At 37.2% G+C, this 22,821-nt stretch overlaps 3 protein-coding genes across 3 annotated transcripts; all 3 read left to right on the top strand.

The window, feature by feature from the left end:
- The first annotated feature begins 5,071 nt into the window (after window positions 1–5,071).
- On the top strand, window positions 5,072–13,256 carry LOC127801344 (uncharacterized). Its single transcript, XM_052336357.1, has 5 exons — window positions 5,072–5,495; window positions 6,319–6,473; window positions 6,705–6,771; window positions 7,026–7,077; window positions 12,655–13,256. Exons 1-5 carry the CDS (start codon window positions 5,141–5,143, stop codon window positions 12,743–12,745), a joined length of 720 nt encoding a protein of 239 aa, XP_052192317.1. The 5' UTR covers window positions 5,072–5,140; the 3' UTR covers window positions 12,746–13,256.
- Window positions 13,257–14,249: 993 nt separating this feature from the next.
- Window positions 14,250–16,957, top strand: LOC127801343 (40S ribosomal protein S10-1-like). The gene is made up of 5 exons (XM_052336356.1): window positions 14,250–14,398; window positions 14,521–14,569; window positions 14,673–14,946; window positions 15,595–15,730; window positions 16,604–16,957. Exons 1-5 carry the CDS (start codon window positions 14,396–14,398, stop codon window positions 16,679–16,681), a joined length of 540 nt encoding a protein of 179 aa, XP_052192316.1. The 5' UTR covers window positions 14,250–14,395; the 3' UTR covers window positions 16,682–16,957.
- Window positions 16,958–18,899: 1,942 nt separating this feature from the next.
- On the top strand, window positions 18,900–22,389 carry LOC127801342 (probable serine/threonine-protein kinase At1g01540). The gene is made up of 7 exons (XM_052336354.1): window positions 18,900–19,742; window positions 20,707–20,811; window positions 20,907–21,029; window positions 21,133–21,303; window positions 21,435–21,564; window positions 21,656–21,865; window positions 22,010–22,389. Exons 1-7 carry the CDS (start codon window positions 19,174–19,176, stop codon window positions 22,124–22,126), a joined length of 1,425 nt encoding a protein of 474 aa, XP_052192314.1. The 5' UTR covers window positions 18,900–19,173; the 3' UTR covers window positions 22,127–22,389.
- Window positions 22,390–22,821: the final 432 nt, after the last annotated feature.

Below are 22,821 nucleotides of genomic sequence, written 5' to 3'. Positions count from 1 at the left end.
AAAACCCGAGTCGTGACAGCAAAGGTGTCACGGTGCATCCTAATTCTATGACTTAGTATCTTGTAGCCTGTCAATTAGCCCAACTTTGTGCTGTGTTTGTTGGACATGTTCCCAAATGCCTCTCTCTTTTTTTTTTTTCGATTTTACATGGAAAGCGTCATGGACGAGTTGAGGAAGAATCATATTCTGGTAGTACTACGAGCTTTGTGTTTAGGAAGAAGATTATAAGCCTTTCCCCATTCAGTTGAGTTGGATTTTGTGCTCATATATTCTTCATATTTGATGCCTACTTAGATGGTTTCTGATTTTTACCAAAACGCAAATCATTGTCAAAGTACGATCTTGTCATTTCTTAATTAATTACAAGATATATTAAAAAATGCTAAGAAAAAATTAGCTTATAAATTGTGGCGTTATGTATTGTACAGACTGTTGATATTAGTTGATGTTTTTATTTAGGTTGCTAAAATTTCTCATTAAATTTTCATTTAGCCAATTATCTCGTTTTTCCTAAATCAAAATCACTCTACTTTCAGGCTTCAGCCAGCTGGTAGGTTAAAATCCTGCTTCAGTTTGACCAGATGAAATAAGGAAATCTGGCAAAAGCATGTTTGGTTCCAAGTATAGATTGGGGATCCATTTTATAAAATTTACACCTCAATTATAAATTTACCCTATTAAAATTCAAAAATTACCGACATATAGAAAGACCGTAGCCATCTCATCTTAGTTTACAAGAAAATAAAAATGAAAAATAAATACAATATAAAATATAAATGGGTAAATGAATTTTTTTTAAAAAAAATAAGAAATAAAAACATGATGAAACACGTAAATAAAAAAATATAGGAATTTTTTTTATAAATATAATTTTTAATATAAAAGATTATAAAAAATAGTTATTTAATGTAAAAATAAACATAAATTTTATAATACATTCAAACAAATATGAACATAAGTTCTATCATTTATGAACCGTGATTTACTAATTAAAAATAAAATAAAATTAAAAATTAAAATATAATACAATTTATAAAATTTCTTCTATTTCATCATTCTATTTTTATGTGGTCTCATTGACATCTTCGTCAAAGAGTATAGTTGCCAACTCTTAAAATTTTTTAATAAGAAAGCTTTTAATTTTTAATATAAAAAATTATAACTTAAAAATTTTGAATTATAGATGAAAAAAAATTTCATTTTTAACCTAATTAGAGATGGCGGAACTGCATTTTCAAATTCAGAACTTATTTTTAATATTTTTCTAATATTACAAAAATGGCCCCAAAACTTTATTGAAATTGCAAAAGGCCCCAAAGCGTTTTTGTGTGTGTTTCTTGGTACTTCAATACAGAAATGTTTCAAAAATACTAAAACAGTAATCCCAAAATGTTTCCATGCATTATAGATCTCATCTTTTTCTTTTTATTGAGAGTCACTAGTCGATCGCTACTAGTTTTCTTCCTTTTTGTTCTATCACCACTGTTTTCTACCATTAACAACCTCTTCTTCATCTTCCACTATAAACCTTCTTCTCCTCTACCTCCAAACTCATTTGTTGGTTGCTAGTGTTGATATGTTTATTTTTTGTTTTGCCACTATTGTCCTTCATTACTATCGACTTTCTTTATTTTCATTACTGCCATTGCAAACCTTTTTCTTTACCACTATCCAACCTATCATTGCCCATTAGTTCTTTTTCTTCTTAATTTTGATTGTCAAATCCCACACAATTGGGAGTTTACCAAGAGACTTTATTGGGAGGTTCCAACAAAAAGATGTGAGACTGGGAAGATTAAAGTCTTTGAAAAAGTTACAAAAGTCTACCTTTCCACAAAGCATTTTTTTATAGAAAAAGACATACAAACATATTTCTGTGATCCTCTTTGAAAATTGAGTAACACATTATAATTAATGAGATTGGTATTAATCTTGAGAAAATAGAGAAAGCTATCACAATACACCTAGCTCAATTATAAATATAAGATGACCTGTGTTCCCAAGTAAGACACTAAAACTTGACTAAAGAGCTTTGTAATTTTGTTCAAAAATTTAATTTAAGTATCAAAGTATTTACATAATAAATGCTTTGTACTCTTTGATTGCTTGTTTTTTTGTAGAACCTTTGCACTTTGAAGACAAATTTCTTGACAAATAAATTAATTGTGTTCAAACCAACAATAGTTTCAAAATGTTGAGAGAGAGACAAATACATAAGGGATGAAGAGAGAGGATGAAGGAAAAGAGTTACGTTCTTGTTAGTGACTTTTCTTCTTTTTTGGATTTATTTTATTTAAATTTAATTTTATATAATTTAATTAAAATTTGTAGCAGAACATTTTTGTTATTTATTTCATTTTATCCAATCAAAATTCTTGAGTATCTAATGTAACAATAGAAAGAAATGGTCTTTCTATTGCTTTTCGTATTAGACATACTAACCAAAACTATATTCTGTTCAATTAAACAAGTGTGACTGGAGTGTGGTGTTGATTGGGTCTTGGTTTTGAGTTATGTAGATTTGGTGTTCTTTAATTTGAGTTTCGTATGAATTTATTATTGCTAATTAAATTTACAAAATAAATGATGTAATAATAATACTACAATAATTTAAAACTTAATAGTGGGTATTATCATTTGAATGGACCCTAAAAAGTATAGTGTGAAGTAGATTATGAAACCATCACGTGTGTAGGCAACCCCGCTCGGATATCCCAACCGCCCGGTCTATCCGAATGAGAGCGCCTACACGAGAGAAGAGAAACAAACACAAGACAAAAATACCCTGGCATGCATACATATAAAAATACAACAGCAGAAGCAAAACGATATACATGCACGCCTACAAGTACCCCGCTGGAACAGCGGTCATGGGGTACATAAAAATATATACAAACCCTGTGCCAATAAGTAGGAAAAACGAGGGACAACCCGGCACAGTAAAAAAATAAGAGTCAGGACTCCTAACAAAACATCAGAGAAAACGGGGGCAGCTAACTGTACACCCTACCGACACGGCTGGCTGCTAGGTAGCGCGGTCCTCGCCCTCGACTTTAGCTTTACCCTTACCTGGAATGATGGAAAGCAAGGTGAGTCGCAAGACTCAGCAAGTTTATATAATAAGGAAGGCTGTAAACGAAACAGAAGAGAAGATCACCCCAAATATAAACCCACATGTACACACAAGTCATGTGACGCAACAACGCAACAGTGCCGCATAATAAAACATATACCGGTCCTTGGGGCCCACATAGAACACCTGGCACCCAAGTCCCATACCAACCTGCCGCTGCCCTGAAAGGCAACATAAATCACCACAAACCTGTGCGCACTGTCCCGGGTCGGTACTCCCGTCACCCGTATCCCTGCCGGTACTCCCGACAGCCGAGCCAAAGGCTCCCTCGGAACGGTACTCCCGTCCGAGAACTAATAACTACCAGTAACCATGCAATGCATATAAAATGCAAGGCGTAATGAGCATCAACGTGATACAAGGCGCCCATACATCCAGGCATCAAGCCATGCTCCGCCCACGTAGTAAATCACACGCGATGCATATGCCCGTGCTGGATGCAACCTGACCAATCTAGAATGTCCGTGATCAAGCATAACCAAATCATGATGATCCCATCATGCAGTCCGAACCCATGTGCATACCAAACCATGCAACAAAAATGAAATAATCAGGCATGCTATAATCACATAACGGTAGAGTAGGTTAGCACTGCCTGACACCGGTCAGCGGTTAGTGACCAGGAGAGACCATCTGACGGCCTAAAATAGACCATACAACAGTTTCACCGTCACCGAACGGCTAACCCTTGCCCCCACTGCCCAACCGCTCTAGCCAATAAATAACCGAAAATTCATAATAATACCCGACAGCTAAGAACCTAGCCCCGGGTGAGTACAACATCATTCCCATAGGATTGGGGGTGATACAAACCCCCGTAGGCAACCAACGATTAATACCCTCGAAACCAGGTTAATAAATTAAATTATTAAACACACCGTTTAAATTCCATAATTTATTAACAGCCAAATCCAACGAAAGGAGGTCAAATAAATTGATAACGAAAGAATCGACAACGAGGGTATAGAGAACTTGCCTTTCCGGAGATAACCTTAGGCTCAATTTGACAAAACACGGTCAACGTTATACCAACTGCAATATTCCATTTATAGACAAAACTAATAAAATTGGGTCTCAAATGAAATTTCAACCGTAGAAATTATTAATTACTAAGTTAATTACATACCTGGATAATTAAATCAGGGATTAAACAGGATTTAATTTGAATTTTGAAGCCCAAATTTCTGAAATTTTCCTCCGCGAGCTGCTGTTCTTTCTGAAAAAATATTAACTGATCACTACACAAATTTCACGCCCGAAATCGGGTTAAATAGCAGCCAAAAACGAGTGAGGAGGGAGGCGCCACGTGGCAGCGTGCGGCAGGCGGCTGGGGAGGCCACCGCCTCCTTGACAAAACGACGTCGTTTTGACGTCAAGGGCTGAATTAAATCAGCCAAAATTCCTCAGCCTCGCGCGCCTGCCCGCGGATTCGATCCCGCGTCCGCAGCCAGGTCGCCCTCGCGCGCGACCGCTCGCACCCGCATGCCTATTCAACCTATATTGGTTTTATACTTATATTTAACGTGACTTTTTCCCTCTTCCGCGATTCACGCCAGCACCCCAAAACTTCCATTAATTACACTCTCGCCCCATATATTAATTACAGAAATGCCCGAAACTTCTAAAAATCCCACAACTTGATTTATTTTAATTTTTTTCTTTTTTCCAGAAATTCCTAAATAACAAAATTAATTACCTTAATTTCTTATTTCCTTAAAATCACATAATTTAATTTTATTTACTCACAACCAATTATTTTACTATTTCTTTTAATTTAAATTACCAAAAATTAAATTAAATTGACATGTAAGTGGAGCCCCTGAACTTCCCAGTCTTACCAAATTCCATGGCTACCATTATTTCTTTCTTTCTTTCTTTTTTTTTTTTTTTTAATTTTCCTTTTCAATTTGCCCTTTATTACTGCTTCCATTAATTTCATTGCCAAATAGATATTCAGCAGAAAACGCCGGACCAGTTTCCGTCTCTACACTGACCAACAACCGCTCCATGGCCTCCACCGCTCTCTCCTTTGCTTCTGCCGCTCCCAATCTCTACCGGCGCCACCACATTTTCCGGCCAAGTCACCACCCCAGAGTCCACAAGGTCCGGTGCAATGCCGAGGAGCCCCCAACCAATTCATCCACCAAGCCCGACACCACCGAACCCGAAAATGTGCTGCTCAAGATGGCTTGGTATGGCTCCGAGATCCTTGGGATTGCCGCTTCTTTTTTCCGTTCGCCGTCGAATGTTGACGCTTCCGATGGAGCTCTTGGGCTTTCCATGGATGGGTCTTGTTTAGTTGACCGAGCCGTGGTTGTGGAGACCATTAAAGGGGACTTCCAGAGGTCATATTTCGTCACAGGTTTTCTGTTCGTTTCTTTCCCGTTCTATATATCATGGGTTTTTTTTGAGGGAAAATCAAGTGGAGCCAGCTTGGATTTAGCCAAATCTCTATAGAGCTTTGAACTCAGATAAATGGGAACCGAAGCTTTTCAAATTCCACCCCCCCCAACCCCCCACTTTTTTCCTAGGTAATTTCCTCTTCATGGGTTTGTAAATATTTCCTTGTTTGAGTTTCTATGTCTCGTAGAGTAGCTTTTGGAATCAATAAAAGGCCAAATCACAAGTACAAATGCTAAAGGGCACAACTAAAAAATCTGTTTCATATACACAGCTTCATCATTCTCACCGTTATTTGATGATCTGATATTACAGGAAGCTATACAATAATCTACTTCCCTTTCCCTTAGTCAGAGAAGTAAAGCAAGTAAGCGAAGCCTCAACTTAGCGAATATTTTCCTATGAGTTATGACATCCAATGCTTATCGCCACTAAGAAAGTGTTAAAAAGTTGTTCATGTACCATGGTCTAGGGATACGGGGCAATTGCTGTTGGTACTGGAATTGGGTATAAGATGCTCAACAAGACAAATCGCTTGAGGAATTCAATCAGATACAATGGAAAAGGCTGCAAAAAAAAAAAAAATGTGGGCACTATGTAGTTTTAGATGAAAATGAGGTGTTTAAACAATCAAAGAACGCATTGAGCCCTTTTGGACAAATAGTCACTCAATCAACACTATGAGTAACCTTCATTTACCGTTTATTGAACGTACAGTTCACCATGTTTCCATGTGATTTAAAATTCGCAGTGCATTGCAAAAATGATACAATTTCAATGTTCAGGAAACCTGACACTGGGTGCATACGAGGACAACTGTGAATTTGCTGATCCAGCGGGTTCTTTCAGGGGGCTTCGTCGTTTTAAGAGGAATTGTACTAACTTTGGCTCTCTTATTGAAACATCAAATATGAAACTTATGAAATGGGAGGACTTTGAGGTAATCTTAAACTTAAATATTCTCCTAAGCCAAGTTCTTATGTTGGCTCTTCATTTCACTTATTAGTTAGAATCATAAGTCATGCTTATTCCTTTTAATTCTGCTTGTAGCAAGTCATGTTATTCCTATAAACTACAAGCAGTCTGAAGAAGGTTAAAGAATATGACTTATCTTCATCATTATCTTTTCTTTCTGTGTGTATTATTCAACTAGCGATCACATTGACAACAGGATAAAGGGATTGGACACTGGCGTTTTAGTTGTGTGTTGTCCTTCCCATGGAAGCCTATTCTTTCAGGTACGTTTTTGACCCTCTGGAATTAGGCAGGTCCCACCCCTGGAAAGAACAAAAATCATGCACATTTGTTATGCTGCCAACAGACTGCAAAAATGTTTTCGAGATTCACAAATGGGACACTTTTGTCATAAGAAACAGGGGCCAACTTATCATCCATAAGTTGGTTTGCTTACATTAAGAAGGGAGACCATCCTCTAGCAACAAGTTACCATAGTTTTGGACAATGTTTTTGAACATACTGATTTCTGTTGCAGCCACCGGATACACGGAGTATTATTTTGATTCACAATCCGGAAAAGTATGCAGGTAAGATTTAGCAAGTGGTGGTTGTGCTGCTTTTCTCATCTATATATAGTCTCTCTCTCTCTCTCTTTGTCTATGGCCGCTTTGCTTTGTAACAGAGAGGAAATACACGAAGGGGATAGAAAAGCCTTATTGATCCACTTTACTCATTGAGATCTCGGCCTTAAATATAACTTAGAACTAATACAGTCCAATTACAGAAATGCCCTTACAACAACAAAAATACAAATGATAAGAAACTAACAAACAACAACATCAATACAATACAAAACAGAAAACAAAATACAACAAAAATTACAACTCTATTACTCCCCATCAAGATGGACCATGAATATTGATGATGGCCATCTTGGACAATAGTGCGAAAAGTTGAGAACCTGGGAGAGCCTTAGTAAAAACATCTGTGAGCTGGTGTTGTGATCAAATGGGAAGTAGCTTGATTTGTCTAACAATGATTTTGTCACGAACAAAGTGAATATGCTTGGTATGCTCATGAAACCCTGGATTAGTGGCAATATGAACAACAACTTGGTTATCACAAAAAAGTAAAGCAGGAGGAGAAAGAGTAACTTGGAAACCCGAGAGAAGTTGAGCAAGTCAGGTAAGTTCATTGGCAGTAGAAGTCAAAGCTCGATACTCAGCTTCAGTTGAAGAATGGGAAACGATAGCTTGCTTCTTAGAATGCTAGGAAATCAGAGATGCTCCAAGGAAAACACAATATCCGGTGACTGACTGATGAGTATCCAAGCAAGAGCCCCAGATAGCATTGGAGAAGCACGAAGCTACAAAGAAGAAGCAACATAAAAGAATAATCGCTAATTAGGAGCAGCCTTTAGATACTGCAATAGGTGATGAACAACATCTAGGTGAGGTTTTCGAGGATTAGACACAAATTGGCTGAGTTTGTGAACCACATAAGTGATATTCGGCCGAGAGACTGTAAGATAGAGTAAGCGGCCAATGAGCCTACAATAGAGAGAAGCATCCGCAACCAAATCCCCTTCAGTAGCACTAAGCTTTCGATTAGGAATCATTGTGACATAAGCAGTTTTGCTGGCTAAGAGACCGTAATCTTCCAAAAGCTGCAAGGTATATTGCCTTTGAGTGAAGAAAATTCCCTTTGTAGATTGGGCAATCTCTAGACCAAGAAAATAATGCAAATGACAAAGATCCTTAAGCTTGAATTAACTATGTAGAAAAGATTTTAGATCATTGATGACTGAGAGATTAGGACCCATAAGTATGATGTCATCTACATAAACCAAAAGAGCCACAAATGAAGAACCACTACCCTTGGTGAGGAGAGAATAATTCAATTTGGACTGTGTAAACCCAAACTGAAGAATAACTTGAGAAAATTTTGAGAACCACTGTCTTGAAGCTTGTTTTAGCCCATATATAGACTTATGTAACCGACAAACTAATTTCTCCCCCTTATTACCAATGGAGAGTGAAGGCTTGTAATCAAGTGGTAATTCCATATAGATTTCCTCAAAAAGATCCCCATTAAAAAAGGTATTATTCACATCCAGTTGAGTAAGAACCCATTTACGACTAGCAGCTAGGGCAACCAAGACTTTAACAATCACCAATTTTGCTATAGGAGAAAATGTATCAAGAAAATCCAACACCTCTTGTTGTGTATGCCCTTTAGCTATCAAGTGAGCCTTGTACCTTTCTATAGAACCATCGGATTTGTATTTAGTTTTATAAACCCATTTACACCCAATAGTATGCTTGTGGGAAGGTAGGGATGTAACACTCCAAGTGTGATTAAGATGCTTGGCATCTAATTTAGCGTTCATTGCATCTCTCCAGTGGGCATATGTAATTGGTTGGTGGTAGTATTGAGGTTCAAAATCAGCAGAGACTCGAAGAAGAAAAGAACTGTAAGTAGGAGAAAGTTTAGAATAAGAGACATAATGATGTAAAGTATATGAAGTTTTGGTCAAAGAAGGTGAGTGATGAGATAAAAGGCTGCAATGAAAATCTTGTAGATATGTAGGTGGTCGAGTAACCCGAGAAGACCTACGGATGGGAATAAGGGAAATGGAATGAGAAGAAGATGGATCAACATCAGGTTCAAGGAGATTGTGAGGAGTGGTAAGCAAAGAGGAAGGAGGAATCAAATCATGTACACGGATTGGTAAAACCATATTAGGAATGGGTCAACTATCTCATTAGAAGAAGTGATAGAATGAAAGGGAAATATGTGCTCATGAAATTGGACATCCCGAGAGATGATGATAGATTTTGTTGTGAGATCATACAACTTGTAGCCTTTGATGTTTGGTGGATAGCCAATAAAAATGCAAGCCTTGGCCCTAGGATGAAATTTGGATCCATGCGAGGGCAAGGTAGAGGTAAAACAAAATACTACCGAAAACTTTGAATGAAGAATAGTCTACGGGAGTTTGATACAACAATTGATAGGGGGTTTTGGAGTGTAAAAAAGGGGTAGGTGATCTATTAATTAAGTATGCAACAATAAGGATACAGTCACCCCAAGATTTTATAGGAACCCGGGATTGAAAGTAGAGTGCCCTAGCCATATTTAAGAGATGTTGGTGTTTCCTTTCAACCACAAAATTCTGTTCAGGCCTCTCTACACATGAGAATTGATGTATGACTCCCTTAGAAGCAAAAAAATCAGCAAATCTCAATTCGGGGGCATTATCAAACCTAAATTTCTTAATCAACTTGTTAAATTGAGTCTCAACCAAGGAAAAAAACTTAGGAACAATAGTCTTGGCCTCAGACTTATGTTTCATAAGGAAAACCCAAGTAAACCTCATACAATCATCAACTAAGGTGAGAAAATATCTATGTCCAGCATAAGTAGGTGTATGATACGGCCCCCAAGTATCACAGTGAATTTAAATCAAAGGCACACTTTGACAATTGATTATTTGACACAAAAGACATGTCATGAACCTAAGGTTTATAACAGGCTAAAATTGGCATTCAGAGGGATCTGAGAGACTTAGGATTAAGAACAGAAAGTTTAGAGGGATATTTGGACAGAAATGGGGGAAGGATGCAGAGAGAAATGACGGAGAGAAGTAGAGAGAAAATGAGAGGGAGAATTGTAAAGAGGGAATCAGATTTTCATTTATTCAATTCAAGCATGCTTTCCATCCTCTCTAGCTGTGGCTTATATAGCCTTACAGACTTGCACATGCACCCATGCGCACTTACAACAATGACTATAACTGCCTATAGCTAAAATAATTAACTATAACAGAAAGAAGAAAGGAAATTACAAAGTATAGTAATGCATGTAAGCTAAATACTCATATTTCCTACTCTATCCTTGGGGATCCTCGGGGCCATGACAAGACAATCGTCGTTGCTTAGCTAATGGACATATAGAGCAAATATCACTGCCAGTATCATGAAAATGTAACTGATCCTTTATTAAGTCTAGTCGCTTAAAAGAAAGGTGTCCTAGTCTCTTATGCCATGTAGTTTTATTAACAACATTAGCTACCATGGCATGATGAACAGACTTTACATTTGTACTAATAGACATATCAGTTGCAGCTTTAAGGACATATAGGCCTCCAACCAAGTCACCCTTGCTAATCATCTTCAAAGTGTGTATATCTTGAATAACACATGCATGAGGGGTAAAATTGACTCATTATATTCTTTTCAACCAATGTGCTCACAGATATGAGATTAAACTTAAATTAAGGCACATAAAGGACATTGTCTAACAACTGATGTGAGGTAAGCTTAACACAACCCATATAGAGTACTGAGATCCGTGTATGGTCAAGAAGGGTAACATAAGTGTTCTGAATAGGTTTTAACTCAACAAAGAATGATAGACTAAAACATACATGACTTGTAGCTCCTGATTCCAAAACCCAATATCGAGGGTTACTGAGCAAAGAACCAACAGAGATAAAAAAATAGATACTTGAAGCCTGATCAGAAATAGAGGCATCAAGAGCAGGTTCTGCACTGGTAGTCTTAGCAATGGTGAGATGTGAGCTTAACACACTCAACAAATTTTGATATTGTTGAGGACTTAACGATTGCATGAAACCTTCAACTTCCTAACTCTGAAAAGAATTAGAATTTGATCTAGAAACTTGACTCACAATAGGATTTTTCAGCTAGTTAGGGGATATCTGGCTAGAAGTAATGTTTCTTTGTCTTGTCCTATACCCGAGAGGATACCCATGAAACTTATAGCATTTGTCAATTATATGCCCAGTAAAACCACAATGACTGCATATGGATCTCTCCTTTTGAGATCTACCTTGATTTGGCATATTATTGTCATGTTTGACAGAGAATGTGATCGGATCAGAATTATTAACAGTAGTATGAATATTCCTTTGATTTTCCTCTTGAGTAACTAGGGCAAACACCTTGTTAATTAGAGGAATTGGATCCATTAGCAACAGTTGTCCTCTAACTTGTGCATAAAAATCATTTAGGCCCATTAGGAATGACATTACATATTCAGTGTGATAGTGATCTGCTAAGGCCTTTATATCACCACATGAACATCTTCCACAAGAGCAATTTTGCCTATAATTACTAAGCTCTTCCCATATGATCTTAAGTTTTGTGAAATAAACACTAACAGATAACTGGCCTTGTGTTAGGTTCATCAATTCTCTTCTAAGTTGAAATATCTGAGGGCCATTAGACTGTTGATATCTTTCCTTAAGATCATTCCAAATATCATAGGCAGATTCAAAGAATGTCACACTTGCAGATATTTTTTTAGAGATAGAATTTAAAATCCAGGAGATCACAATATTGTTATTTCTGATCCAAGAATTGAAAAGAGGATCATCACTTGATAGTCGAGAAATCAAGCCATTAACAAAACCTAATTTGCTATTTATTGAGAGAGCAATTAACATCGCGTGGCTCCATGACATGTAGTTGTCTTCGGTCAATGGTTGAGAAACCAACAGCAATCCAGGACTATAAGAATGATGCAGGAAATAAGGACTTGAGACATTGTCAATAGTAGAGGTGCTTATTGACTGAGAAGAAATTTCCAGAAATGAAGTCGCTGTAGAACAAGTATGAGCGATTGATTAGATTCAAAGGAAAGGAAAACAATAACGGAATAAGATTGCAAGATTTGTGATTGCTAAAAGTGAAGAAAAAGGAAGACGGTAATACCGATTTGCAGAACTCCAAACAACGGAGATTCACAACGACACCAGAAAAAAACAGCACACAACGTCGATCCAAGAAGGAAGGAAGCGTACCTAGAACTCACGATGTCGGAGATCGACAGAGAACGAGAATCGAGTCTAGGGTTTTGAGGGTTTGCTCTGATACCATAATAAAGAGGAAATACACGAAGGGATAGAAAAGCCTCATCGATCCACTTTACTCATTGAGATCTTGGCCTTTATATATAACCTAGAACTAATAAAGTCAAATTACAGAAATGCCCTTACAGCAACAAAAATACAAATGATAAGAAACTAACAAACAATAACATCAATGTGTAAAATACAATACAAAACAGAAAATAAAATACAACAAAAATTACAACTCTATTACTTTGGAACTTATCTAGTTCTCTCTGCCGTCTTTCAGGCATGTCGAGCACTGGAACGTTCCCAAAATGGCCCTATTTAAGCAAATTCTGAGGCCTAGCAAGGGTTGGAGTAAGAGAACTGGTGGTTGAAGCATAGGAAGCAGTGGCGGATGATGTGCATTCCCGGTTCCTGGTTCCTACATACAAGGAGATCATAAGAGTGAGCGAGTCTCCAGCAAAGTTGTGCTCTTGCCTTTTGGGGAATGTGTTCTGTATGTATGTATTATAATGAAATTTTCTCACAACAATGTGAAGTTACATCCTGTGATCACTCTGTAAATAGCCCCGTCATCCTGTGGAATTGAGACTCTGAATACGAACAGCAGCAACTATATATATGCAAACGAGCTCTCCCTCCGTGATGAATTGCCACTTCAATTTTTGTGGGTTCAGGAGAAGTTGTTCAACTTCTACCATGCACGTGATGAGAATTGTTGCTTCATTGTATTGGAGATGGTATTCACTATTCAGCCATTTTGCTTCTTTTTTTCTCATTCCCCAAGTAATTAGGGGAAAGGAAAGGAAAGGAATAGGCATAGTTAAGTAGAGGTGGAATTTCTATTTCTAAGCAATTGCTAAATGGAAGACATTTTTTTATCGACATCTGGTATTTGGATTATAGCTTTGGTTTTAAGTTGGTCTTCAAATCAATGAATATAAAGACCCATTATACACTATTGATTGTGTGTGCGCGCTCTATCTACATCAACTAAATCACATGATACAATCAATCATCCGGTTCCAGTCTTCTATTCCTTTTTTGTTTTTCTCATTTATTTCATGGCCCAGTCCCCGCAGTTACAGTTAATTCCGATATTGAATGGAGCAGAGCAACTTCAATGGTTATTTCATTCTTACTTTCTCTTCCATCCTGTTCACTCAAAGCAAAAGAAACAAACGGTCTCAATTTCCATCTTTTTTTTCACTCCCCTCATTCCATCAATTGCTGATTGAATGCCCAAAGCCAAATTCATTTTCTCCCTTCAATTTGCGCAGCAGAAGGTCTCAGAAAACCAACTATATAAATTCCCCCCCCCCCCCCCCCCCCCCCTCTCTCTTCTTGCATGATTATTTAAATCTTACATAATTTCTTTTTAATAAAAAAACTAAAAACACCTATTAAATAAACTCATTTACATGCATAAGACTTTATAAATTATGGTAAATTTATTTAAACACTAAAAATTTCTTTTAATACCGGAAATGATGAAATAAAATTAATACTCATTAAATAAATTTATTAAATTAATGATATCTTATTGGACAAAAATAAAAAATGAATCTAAGACGTGAATTAAATCGAGAGCCATGAATTAAATTAAGTAAGTATATGGGTTTTTTTTGAAAAAAAAAATAATAATATAGAATGTTTAAGTAAAATACACAAATAGATTATAAGCATTTTAAGAGTAATTTATTCAATTTAATTTGCATGAAATTAATTAGATCATATACTAAATTTATGAGGAAAAAGAGTTGCTCTATTATCAAACTGATTAAAGTATTAAACAATACAAGTTCATGCAACCTTTCCTTTTGTACATCATAATGCAGCAAAAGGAAAACGACGGCGTTTAGGTCTAGACAAACGCATTTTTATTCACTAGGGACTAGGGTTTCACCTTCACCTACAACTCAAGACAACTCCAGATTTTAGGGTTTGCTGGCCCCCAAACTCAAAGAGGTCGCAAGAGCATTGCAATCGGTCGTTGACGTCGCCGTCTCCTTCCCGCTTCGAAGATGGTAAAGATCTTTCCTTCTAAGGCTTTGGCTTCTCTTCCTTGTTCCTTTTCCCATCTATTTATTTTGTACAATGTATACATGTATATTTGTTAGCTTCCGTATTTCTCTTCAATTTTCTCCAGATCATTCCAGAGAAGAATCGCAGAGAAATATCCAAATACCTCTTTCAAGGTCTCAATCCCCATTCCTCTCTCTCTCTAAACACACTCACACAGACACGCGCGCGTGTGTATCTACGCACGCATGTATAGTGATTCTTCTTCTGTGTGTACAGAGGGCGTGTGCTATGCCAAGAAAGATTACAACCTTGCGAAGCACCCGGAGATCGATGTGCCGAACCTGCAGGTGATCAAGCTGATGCAAAGCTTCAAATCCAAGGAGTACGTGAGAGAGACCTTCGCTTGGATGCACTACTATTGGTATTTGACCAATGATGGCATTGAATTTCTTAGGACCTACCTCAATTTGCCGTCTGAGATTGTGCCCAACACTCTTAAGCGGGCTGCCCGGCCTGCCCCTGGTGGTCGGCCTTTTGGTGATCGTCCACGGTAATGTCCAATTATAAAGGTTTTAGTATATTGTTTTGGCCTAAATAATTCTATCTATGTGATTTTTGTTGTATTTGATGCTATGATAATTTATAGTGTTTGCATGATTTAACTTGTATTTGAGTTGTTGGTACTGAAGTAATTAGTACTTAACGCTAGCAGTTCAGTTAGAATGCTTTTGTTTTGATTGCATTCTTGTTTGTTGGTTGGTGTGATGCCCGGGGTAATTGTTCGAGAGGGAGGGGGCAAATGGTTATTTCTTATTAGTTTATGCTGGTTATTTCTGGATTTTGCTTTGTCAGGTTGTCTGTTATTCCACTTCTAGTGTTTGGAGATCTGATTATTTTTCTTTCTTTAAGTGTCTAGAGGCAATTTTCTTTTGTTACAACTTCTACATCATGGTTTCAAGACAAAAACAATCTCTATGCATGTTGGGGGTGAGGTTTGGTTTATTCGATCTCATCCAAGCCCCCATTGGCTTTAATAACAATATTCTACTTGCCAAATCTTTTTTTTCAAGGAAAGTAAAACAATTTTCTTTTTGCTAAATGATTGATTTCTGTCATTTCTATGTTATTTTATGGTTTGTGTTTGGTCGTCTATTCTTCATTTCATTCCAATGGATATTTGATTTGTTTAATTTGGCAGTGGCCCTGCTAGATTTGAAGGAGATAGGCCAAGGTTTGGGGATCGTGATGGTTATCGTGGAGGTCCAAGAGGGCCTCCCGGTGAGTATGGTGGTGACAAGGGAGGAGCGCCGGCTGAGTTCCAACCTTCATTTAGGGTAACTTTTCTGTACTGTATTTTTGCTTATGGTATTGTGATTTCTTAGCTTGGATGTAATTGTACATAATGAATGGGTTTCCGGGAATTATTTATGTGACTGCCTAGTGCATGCAGTTATGTTTGTTCTTATCACCTTGTCATGTCCCTAGAACAAGGTGAATCTTGTATATTGAGTTGTTACTTATCAAACCATGTTGGTGGGAAGTTGATGGGCTCGACTCAACTAGTTTTTGGGATGCTTGTCAATGTCTGCCTATTTGAAATAGTTGGTCAATTTACTTTTGGGGAACTTCTCTCAGAATTGGCATCTTTCCTGTTCATTTTAAGATGTTGAATCTGGTTGAGCTCTTGAGTTGTTAGAAGTCCAGAAAAATGTGTGTCACTTTTGCATCGTGGGTAATTTGCTTGGTTGAAAATTTATTACTTGAAAGATGGAAGTTGTGAATGAAGTCTTCCCCCCCTCTTCCCCCTCTTTTCTTTTTAAGGTTAGTCCTTGATATTTCTTAAGATAGTGATGATCATTTAACAGGAAAAATATGAAGCACTGGCACCATAGGGTGGTTTATGGAAAGGCATATGTTTGTGATTGATCAAATAGTGTTACTTTTGCATGTTGAATTGGGCGATGGTTTTATGTTCACTTGTTGCTGCATTTTGAACCTTTTTGTAGTTTGCAATGATGTATTTAAATATTTAAAAAAACATGATTCATCAATACACAGTTTGCCATCCATGTCTTTTGTTCTAATTGCTTCTTTTTTTTTGCATCCATATTCTTATGACGCGTTTAAATATTTTAGTACATTTTTGTACCTTGGAATGTTACTGGCCTTGTTGTATGCTTTGTGTTTTATTCAATGCTCACGCGCAGGGTTCTGGAGGGAGGCCTGGGTTTGGGCGTGGTGGTGGCAGCTTTGGCGCTGGACCCGCTAGTGGAAGTTTTAGTTGAGGAATGCTGCTGGTACAAGTTGTTTCAGGTCTCAGTTTTGGGCTTTGGTTGGACTTGACTGGGAAAGGTGAAGTGTTATGGGTGCCTTGGGATAAGAAAGTTAATTAAATTAGAGGCGGTGTCTTTCTTCTTATTTCTTAGGGTGTAATGACTTATCAATTCTCAGGGCACTACTTATGTGTGTTTAAATTTAGAGTCAAGACATGATTGCTGCTAGTGCCGTGATTAATATTTGTGATTTGATGAGAAAGGATTTACCATTGATTTTGGTGGAAATTCTGTTAAAAGGGACAATGGGGATTAAGGAGGAATAAATGTGAGAGAGGCTTTGAGCGAGAGCTCATTGGAGGGAATATATTTTCTGCTAGTCCAAAATTTCAATTAAAATTGATATCTAAGTGTTTTTTTTCTGAGTAAAAGGGGAATTTTAATATTTAAAGCTCTATTGTTAAAGGGAAAACTTGGGTTTTGTTTTTACTTTTTTTTTTTTTGGTATTTTTAAAACCAAATTCAGTTTGTAGAATCCAGAACTTCTTATTGTCAATTTTTTTGAACTTATTTTCCAGAACCAGGTCCTTTGTTAAGTCGCATGTGCAATAATGGTGAGAGAGAGAGAGAGAGAGAGAGAGAGCTTAGGAGAGATTCCATTGCCCATGTGCAGGGAAGCCATCCTTTAACAAGAAGAATATAGACAACAATAAAAAGGGGGGTATGTGGCTATGAAATTGAAATAAGCAATAAAAGTGAATGTGGCTATTTGAAAATTTAAGAAGGCATTAGAAAACGCACTCGTGATGTGTTTTTGTCTTTTAATCACGTGACATTTTCATTTATGGTTAAATTGCGTTGAAATCTTAGTAGAATTGTGATAGAGATGTTATTGTTATTAATAATGAGTGGTTATTATTTTACTTAAGTAGTAGAGAGGCTTAATTGAGCTTGGAGAGAAAATGATTACCGAAGGGCATATATATATATATATATTTAATCTTATAGAATAGAATAGTTTAAATTAATAATTTTATTACATATTAACAATCATCAATATTATACTTATATAATAACGGTTTAACAATCAATCAATCACTTGTAAAGACATATTAAATATATTATAATAATAGTAATAAAATTATTGATTAAAATTGCATGATTATAATAAAACCAAATACAAATAAATAATGTTGTGATGGATCATAGTGATTTTAGAAAGAGCGTCATATTCATATTCATATTCATGGATAATGGATGCAGCAATTATTGTGACTTAAAAGCCAGCCTTCCCGTTACACGGCAGGGTCCGATCCAATCCAATTGGCAAAAGTCGCCCAAATTATTGCTCAAGAAATATTTAGTGCTGTATTCTGTATTCTGATGGATTATTGTGAATCAATCATAACCCTCCATTATTATTTTTATCAAATATATGAATATATTTTATGATTCTTTCTAGTGCACTTAGCACGCACACTTGGCACTTGCAGTGTGGAATCTGCTTTCCCCCTTTTTTTTTTTATTTTGTTTGTTTCCCATTACCAACCGTACCGTACCGTTACATTACATTAGGAGTCTTTTTAAGAATATATATTAGTTTAAGATTATAGAGATCTTTTATTATTATTTTTTTTAAAAGTTGTGTATTATATTAGTTTATAAAAGTAACGTAATGTTAAAATGTATTATAACAATAATTATAAGTCTCAGTTTTACAATTCATTTATGTAAAAACAATCTTAGTTTTATGAGCTAAGATTGACAAATATATAAATTTATAGTGATTTTGATCTCAAAAAAGTATTTATTTATAATCTATAAATGAAGATTCATTAAGCAATAAGTGATTTAATTATTGTGTTTGGTGCTTTGATAATATTCTGTTCAGCCATCCCATCCCATCCCATGCCACGTGACCACTCTCTCTCTCTCTCTCTCTCTCTCTCTCTCAGGTCAGGCGTTCCATCTCCACTTACCTTTTCTAATATTGCAAGTTGAATTTAATAAATTGAAATATAGTGTTTACAATAATGATAAGTAGTTATTACCAGCGCGGATCATCCTTTAATTATTATTTTTTTTTTAAAAAATAAATTCTTATTTTTTACAAATAAAATATCTTGAAAAAGTTAATTATAAAAAAATATTGCATTATATTTATTTGCTGCTTTTTCTTTTTTACATTTTAATTAAATTTCTCCATTTTGCCACATCTAACGGCACTTTCTCCCCATGTAAGCCGCTCTGCTCTCTCTTTCTCTCTCTCTCTCTCTCCGCTGTGGACAAAATACAGCCTGTCCCAGTAGAAGGAGAAACCCCGCTCTCTCTCTCTCTCTCTCTCTAAAAGAGCTCATCCGGTTTCCGTCTCCATCGCCGGAACCATCAATTTTCCGGCGGCGCAATATCTCTCTAATTTTCCCTCTCTCTCTCTCTTACATATACACACAAGCATATATATATATATATATATATAGATTGGTTGATTCATATATCAGTTTAGGATGTCAGTGTACGACGCCGCATTCGTGAACAGCGAGCTGTCGAAGCCGACGTCGATATTCGGGCTTCGGCTGTGGGTGGTGATCGGAGTCTTCGTCGGAGCAATTATCGTTCTCTTTCTCTTTCTCCTCTCTCTCTGCATCACCTCCCGCCGCCGCAACTCCTCCAAGCTCCACCACCACAGTGCCAAGCTCGCCGTCCGCGGAGAGCTAACCCCCGCGGTGTCCAAGGAAATCCTGGAGATCGTGCACGAGGCCACGCCGGATCACCGCCCGGAGATCCAGATCGACATCGGCAAGGCGGAGCACCGCATCGTGTTCTCCGATCGGGCGTCGAGCGGGGAGAGCAGGGCCACGAGCTCCGCGGCCGATACGGCGTCCTTCGGCGGCGGCTCGATGCCGGAGGTGTCGCATTTGGGTTGGGGCCGGTGGTACACTCTCAGAGAGCTCGAGGCTGCTACGAATGGGTTATCCGATGGGAATGTGATCGGCGAAGGCGGTTACGGCATCGTCTACAGTGGTGTATTTGCCGATAATACTCGCGTGGCTGTGAAGAATCTGTTGAATAACAGGTATCAATTTGCTTAATTCTCTTGAAATGTTCAATTCATGTGCCTGTAAATGAGTCGTCTAGCAGATTGTGCAAAGCTTAAACGATCCCTCTTGCAGTATTAATGCGTTCAGCTCGATTGCTTATGATATATCTGAGCTAAAAATTAACAAGTATCAAAATTTTTTCAAGATTGATTTGTTTTGTTTTTTGGTACATGGGAAACAACTGTACATGTCGACACAAGGATTCACTTGTATAATGATTTGTTCATACAGTGACATGAGCCAAACAAGAGCTGAGCTCAAGCGCCTTCTAGATTTTGTGCAACAATATAGCTTAATGTCTATAGTGATGTAGGGCCCTGAATTGGAAATTGTGTTTATGTTATAGGAGAAGAGTTTACCTATCTGATATTACAAACATGATATATAATATATTGTCTCAAGATAGTGCTTTTTGATGCTTCATGCGTGATTTTGATTCTTTTCTTTTGGTTGTAGCATTTGTTCTTTTGATGCATGATTTCTTGGGTAAAAGTTGCATAGTTCTAAGAGGAAAAAAAAGCTTCTTATTCTTCTTTTTTGTCTTTCCAAATTATTCCTGATTGGAATAAAGACCTGAATTAGTGATTATGACAACTAAAATTTTTATGGGAAAGACCTCCAGATTGACAAATTTAGGATTGGACTGCACTTTTTTTGGTTATGACCTAAATTCATGATTATGAGAACTGAAATTTTTATGGGAAAGGTCTCCAGATTTACGATTTCAGAATTGGACTGCACCTTTTTTTGGGGGTTATGCTGCCCGGTAGGGTAGGTTAGATTTTAATTGTGGACTATGTCAGTGTTTGAACATTACTGCACTTTAATCAGATTATCCAATTTCCCCTGCTCCTTTGACTGCTTTCCGTTTGGCATAAGATCTGGAAACTTTCTATTTTTCTAGCATGCATGAGCTTATCAGACTGATGGAATTATCAGGGGCCAGGCTGAGAAGGAATTTAAAGTAGAGGTAGAAGCAATTGGGCGAGTAAGACACAAAAACCTTGTCAGATTGTTGGGTTACTGTGTGGAGGGAGCTTACAGGTATTGATTATCATCTTCCCATTTGAAGGTAACCTTGGTATTGTTTCAAGATCAAAGCAGCTCAATATAATCTTTTGATTGTTCTGGTAATTTAGGATGCTTGTATATGAGTATGTGGATAATGGAAACTTGGACCAGTGGCTCCATGGAGATGTGGGAGAAGTTAGCCCCTTAACATGGGATATCCGTTTGAATATCATACTGGGAACAGCTAAAGGGTATTGATCTGAATTATCTCGATTGTCCCCATGTTCATTCTTTGTTAATTACAACAAGTGTGTTTAGCTTGATGATTTATTTTCACAATCTCATTTCTTGCAGATTGGCCTATCTTCATGAGGGTCTTGAACCGAAGGTTGTCCATCGGGACATCAAATCTAGCAACATACTAGTTGATCGTCAATGGAATCCTAAAGTATCCGACTTTGGGCTTGCCAAGCTCTTGTTCTCTGAGAGAAGTTATGTGACAACTCGTGTTATGGGAACATTTGGGTTAGTTCATTTTGTCTAAAAATTTGTTACTGATTATCTTTCTGATAGTGATTGACCTTTTTGGCATTGTTCTTGTATAATTGTTTTCTGGCACGGCATAGGCTGGCAACTAACACCTTTTATTTTTCTAGTTATGTTGCCCCAGAATATGCCTGCACTGGAATGTTGAATGAGAAGAGTGATGTCTACAGCTTTGGAATACTAATAATGGAGATAATTTCTGGGAGAAGTCCTGTTGACTATAGTCGACCACCAGGAGAGGTTAGTCCTGAAATATTATGTTGTACCAATTTGGCTTCACCCCATTTTCCTCCCTTGATTCTACCTAGCTGAAGTGCTTAAATAATTATAGGTGAACTTGGTTGATTGGTTGAAGACAATGGTTGGAAATCGAAAATCCGAGGACGTTGTGGATCCAAAGCTGGCTGAGATGCCTGCTTCAAAAGCACTCAAACGTGTTCTGTTGGTTGCTCTCAGATGTGTAGATCCTGATGCTTCAAAAAGGCCCAAAATGGGACATGTGATCCATATGCTTGAGGCAGATGATTTACTTGTTCGTGATGTATGCACTATTCCATTTTCAAGAACTTCATAATTTTAAGTTTAGCTGCCCAGATTAACTACACCAAATAAAAACAGATATTTTCTTCTTTTTTTTTTTTTTTTTTAATTGAATCCCAGTTATCTGTTTTTTACTTTTATGCAGGAAAGACGAATTGGCAGAGAACCTTCCCATTCCCATCGTGATTATAAAGAAGAGAGACATGCTGCTTTAGAAGTAGGTGCTAAGCAGCTTGGTGAAGATTCATCTAGTAGAAGGTGATAATAGCAGGAGAGCTTACCACCCAACGTGGCAGGAATAACCTTCTGCTTGGATTATGTTACTAACAGTTTTAAGTTCTTTAAATCTTTTTAATACTTAGGAATGAATTTTCTTTTTGTTTTCTCTAGTTCCCTCGCTTATAGGTTTACCTTCAGTTCCTGGTATATGGTAATCTACAATTTTTGTATGATTTGATTGTCTACTTAGGATGCATTTGTATACTGAATATTCATTCATCAATTATAGGAATTATATTCAACTAACTTCTCTTACTGGTTATGGAAAAACGTATTCCACGCAACACTTAACTTTCTTATTGTTGCTTATGCATTTCATTTAGCGGGCCTTTTCCTATATATGTATAATCTGATTTGTCTTCTTTTATGCTCATTGAGGGACTGATTTAGTTAGTGTATACAAATAACTGTCAGCATCACAGCCAGCTCCTTATGGGATGGGTAGAGATATACATGAGAGACCCACTTAGCCAGAAGTTCCTGATCGCGATCATCATCACTGCCAACTGCAGAAATGGATGGTCAAGGCAAATATGGGTCGACAGCCAGCTAATTTTGTTCCATGAACTGGCAGTGGAACCCCCTTATGGTCCATGTTTATCCCTGTCTTGATTGAACCGGCAACCTGAGGCAGCCATTTTCCAGTGTGGAAATGGGGTCAGGATTTAGGTATCACCA

This window comes from Diospyros lotus, chromosome 5 (genome assembly GCF_014633365.1).
Source record: "Diospyros lotus cultivar Yz01 chromosome 5, ASM1463336v1, whole genome shotgun sequence".
Taxonomy (NCBI): Eukaryota; Viridiplantae; Streptophyta; class Magnoliopsida; order Ericales; family Ebenaceae; genus Diospyros; species Diospyros lotus.
Note: the sequence above shows the minus strand (reverse complement) of the source record. Positions and strands in the feature narration are given on the sequence as shown.

Excerpts from the sequence above, each read along its gene's own strand:
- LOC127801344 (XM_052336357.1), top strand. The coding sequence starts at position 5,141 with ATGGCCTCCACCGCTCTCTCCTTTGCTTCTGCCGCTCCCAATCTCTAC. Across the intron at positions 6,772-7,025 it reads ATGGAAGCCTATTCTTTCAG|CCACCGGATACACGGAGTAT; the intron begins GTACGTTTTTGA and ends TTTCTGTTGCAG. Across the intron at positions 7,078-12,654 it reads CAATCCGGAAAAGTATGCAG|GCATGTCGAGCACTGGAACG; the intron begins GTAAGATTTAGC and ends GCCGTCTTTCAG.
- LOC127801343 (XM_052336356.1), top strand. Across the intron at positions 14,570-14,672 it reads ATCCAAATACCTCTTTCAAG|AGGGCGTGTGCTATGCCAAG; the intron begins GTCTCAATCCCC and ends CTGTGTGTACAG. Across the intron at positions 14,947-15,594 it reads CCTTTTGGTGATCGTCCACG|TGGCCCTGCTAGATTTGAAG; the intron begins GTAATGTCCAAT and ends TTAATTTGGCAG.
- LOC127801342 (XM_052336354.1), top strand. The coding sequence starts at position 19,174 with ATGTCAGTGTACGACGCCGCATTCGTGAACAGCGAGCTGTCGAAGCCG. Across the intron at positions 20,812-20,906 it reads TGTGTGGAGGGAGCTTACAG|GATGCTTGTATATGAGTATG; the intron begins GTATTGATTATC and ends CTGGTAATTTAG. Across the intron at positions 21,866-22,009 it reads ATGATTTACTTGTTCGTGAT|GAAAGACGAATTGGCAGAGA; the intron begins GTATGCACTATT and ends ACTTTTATGCAG.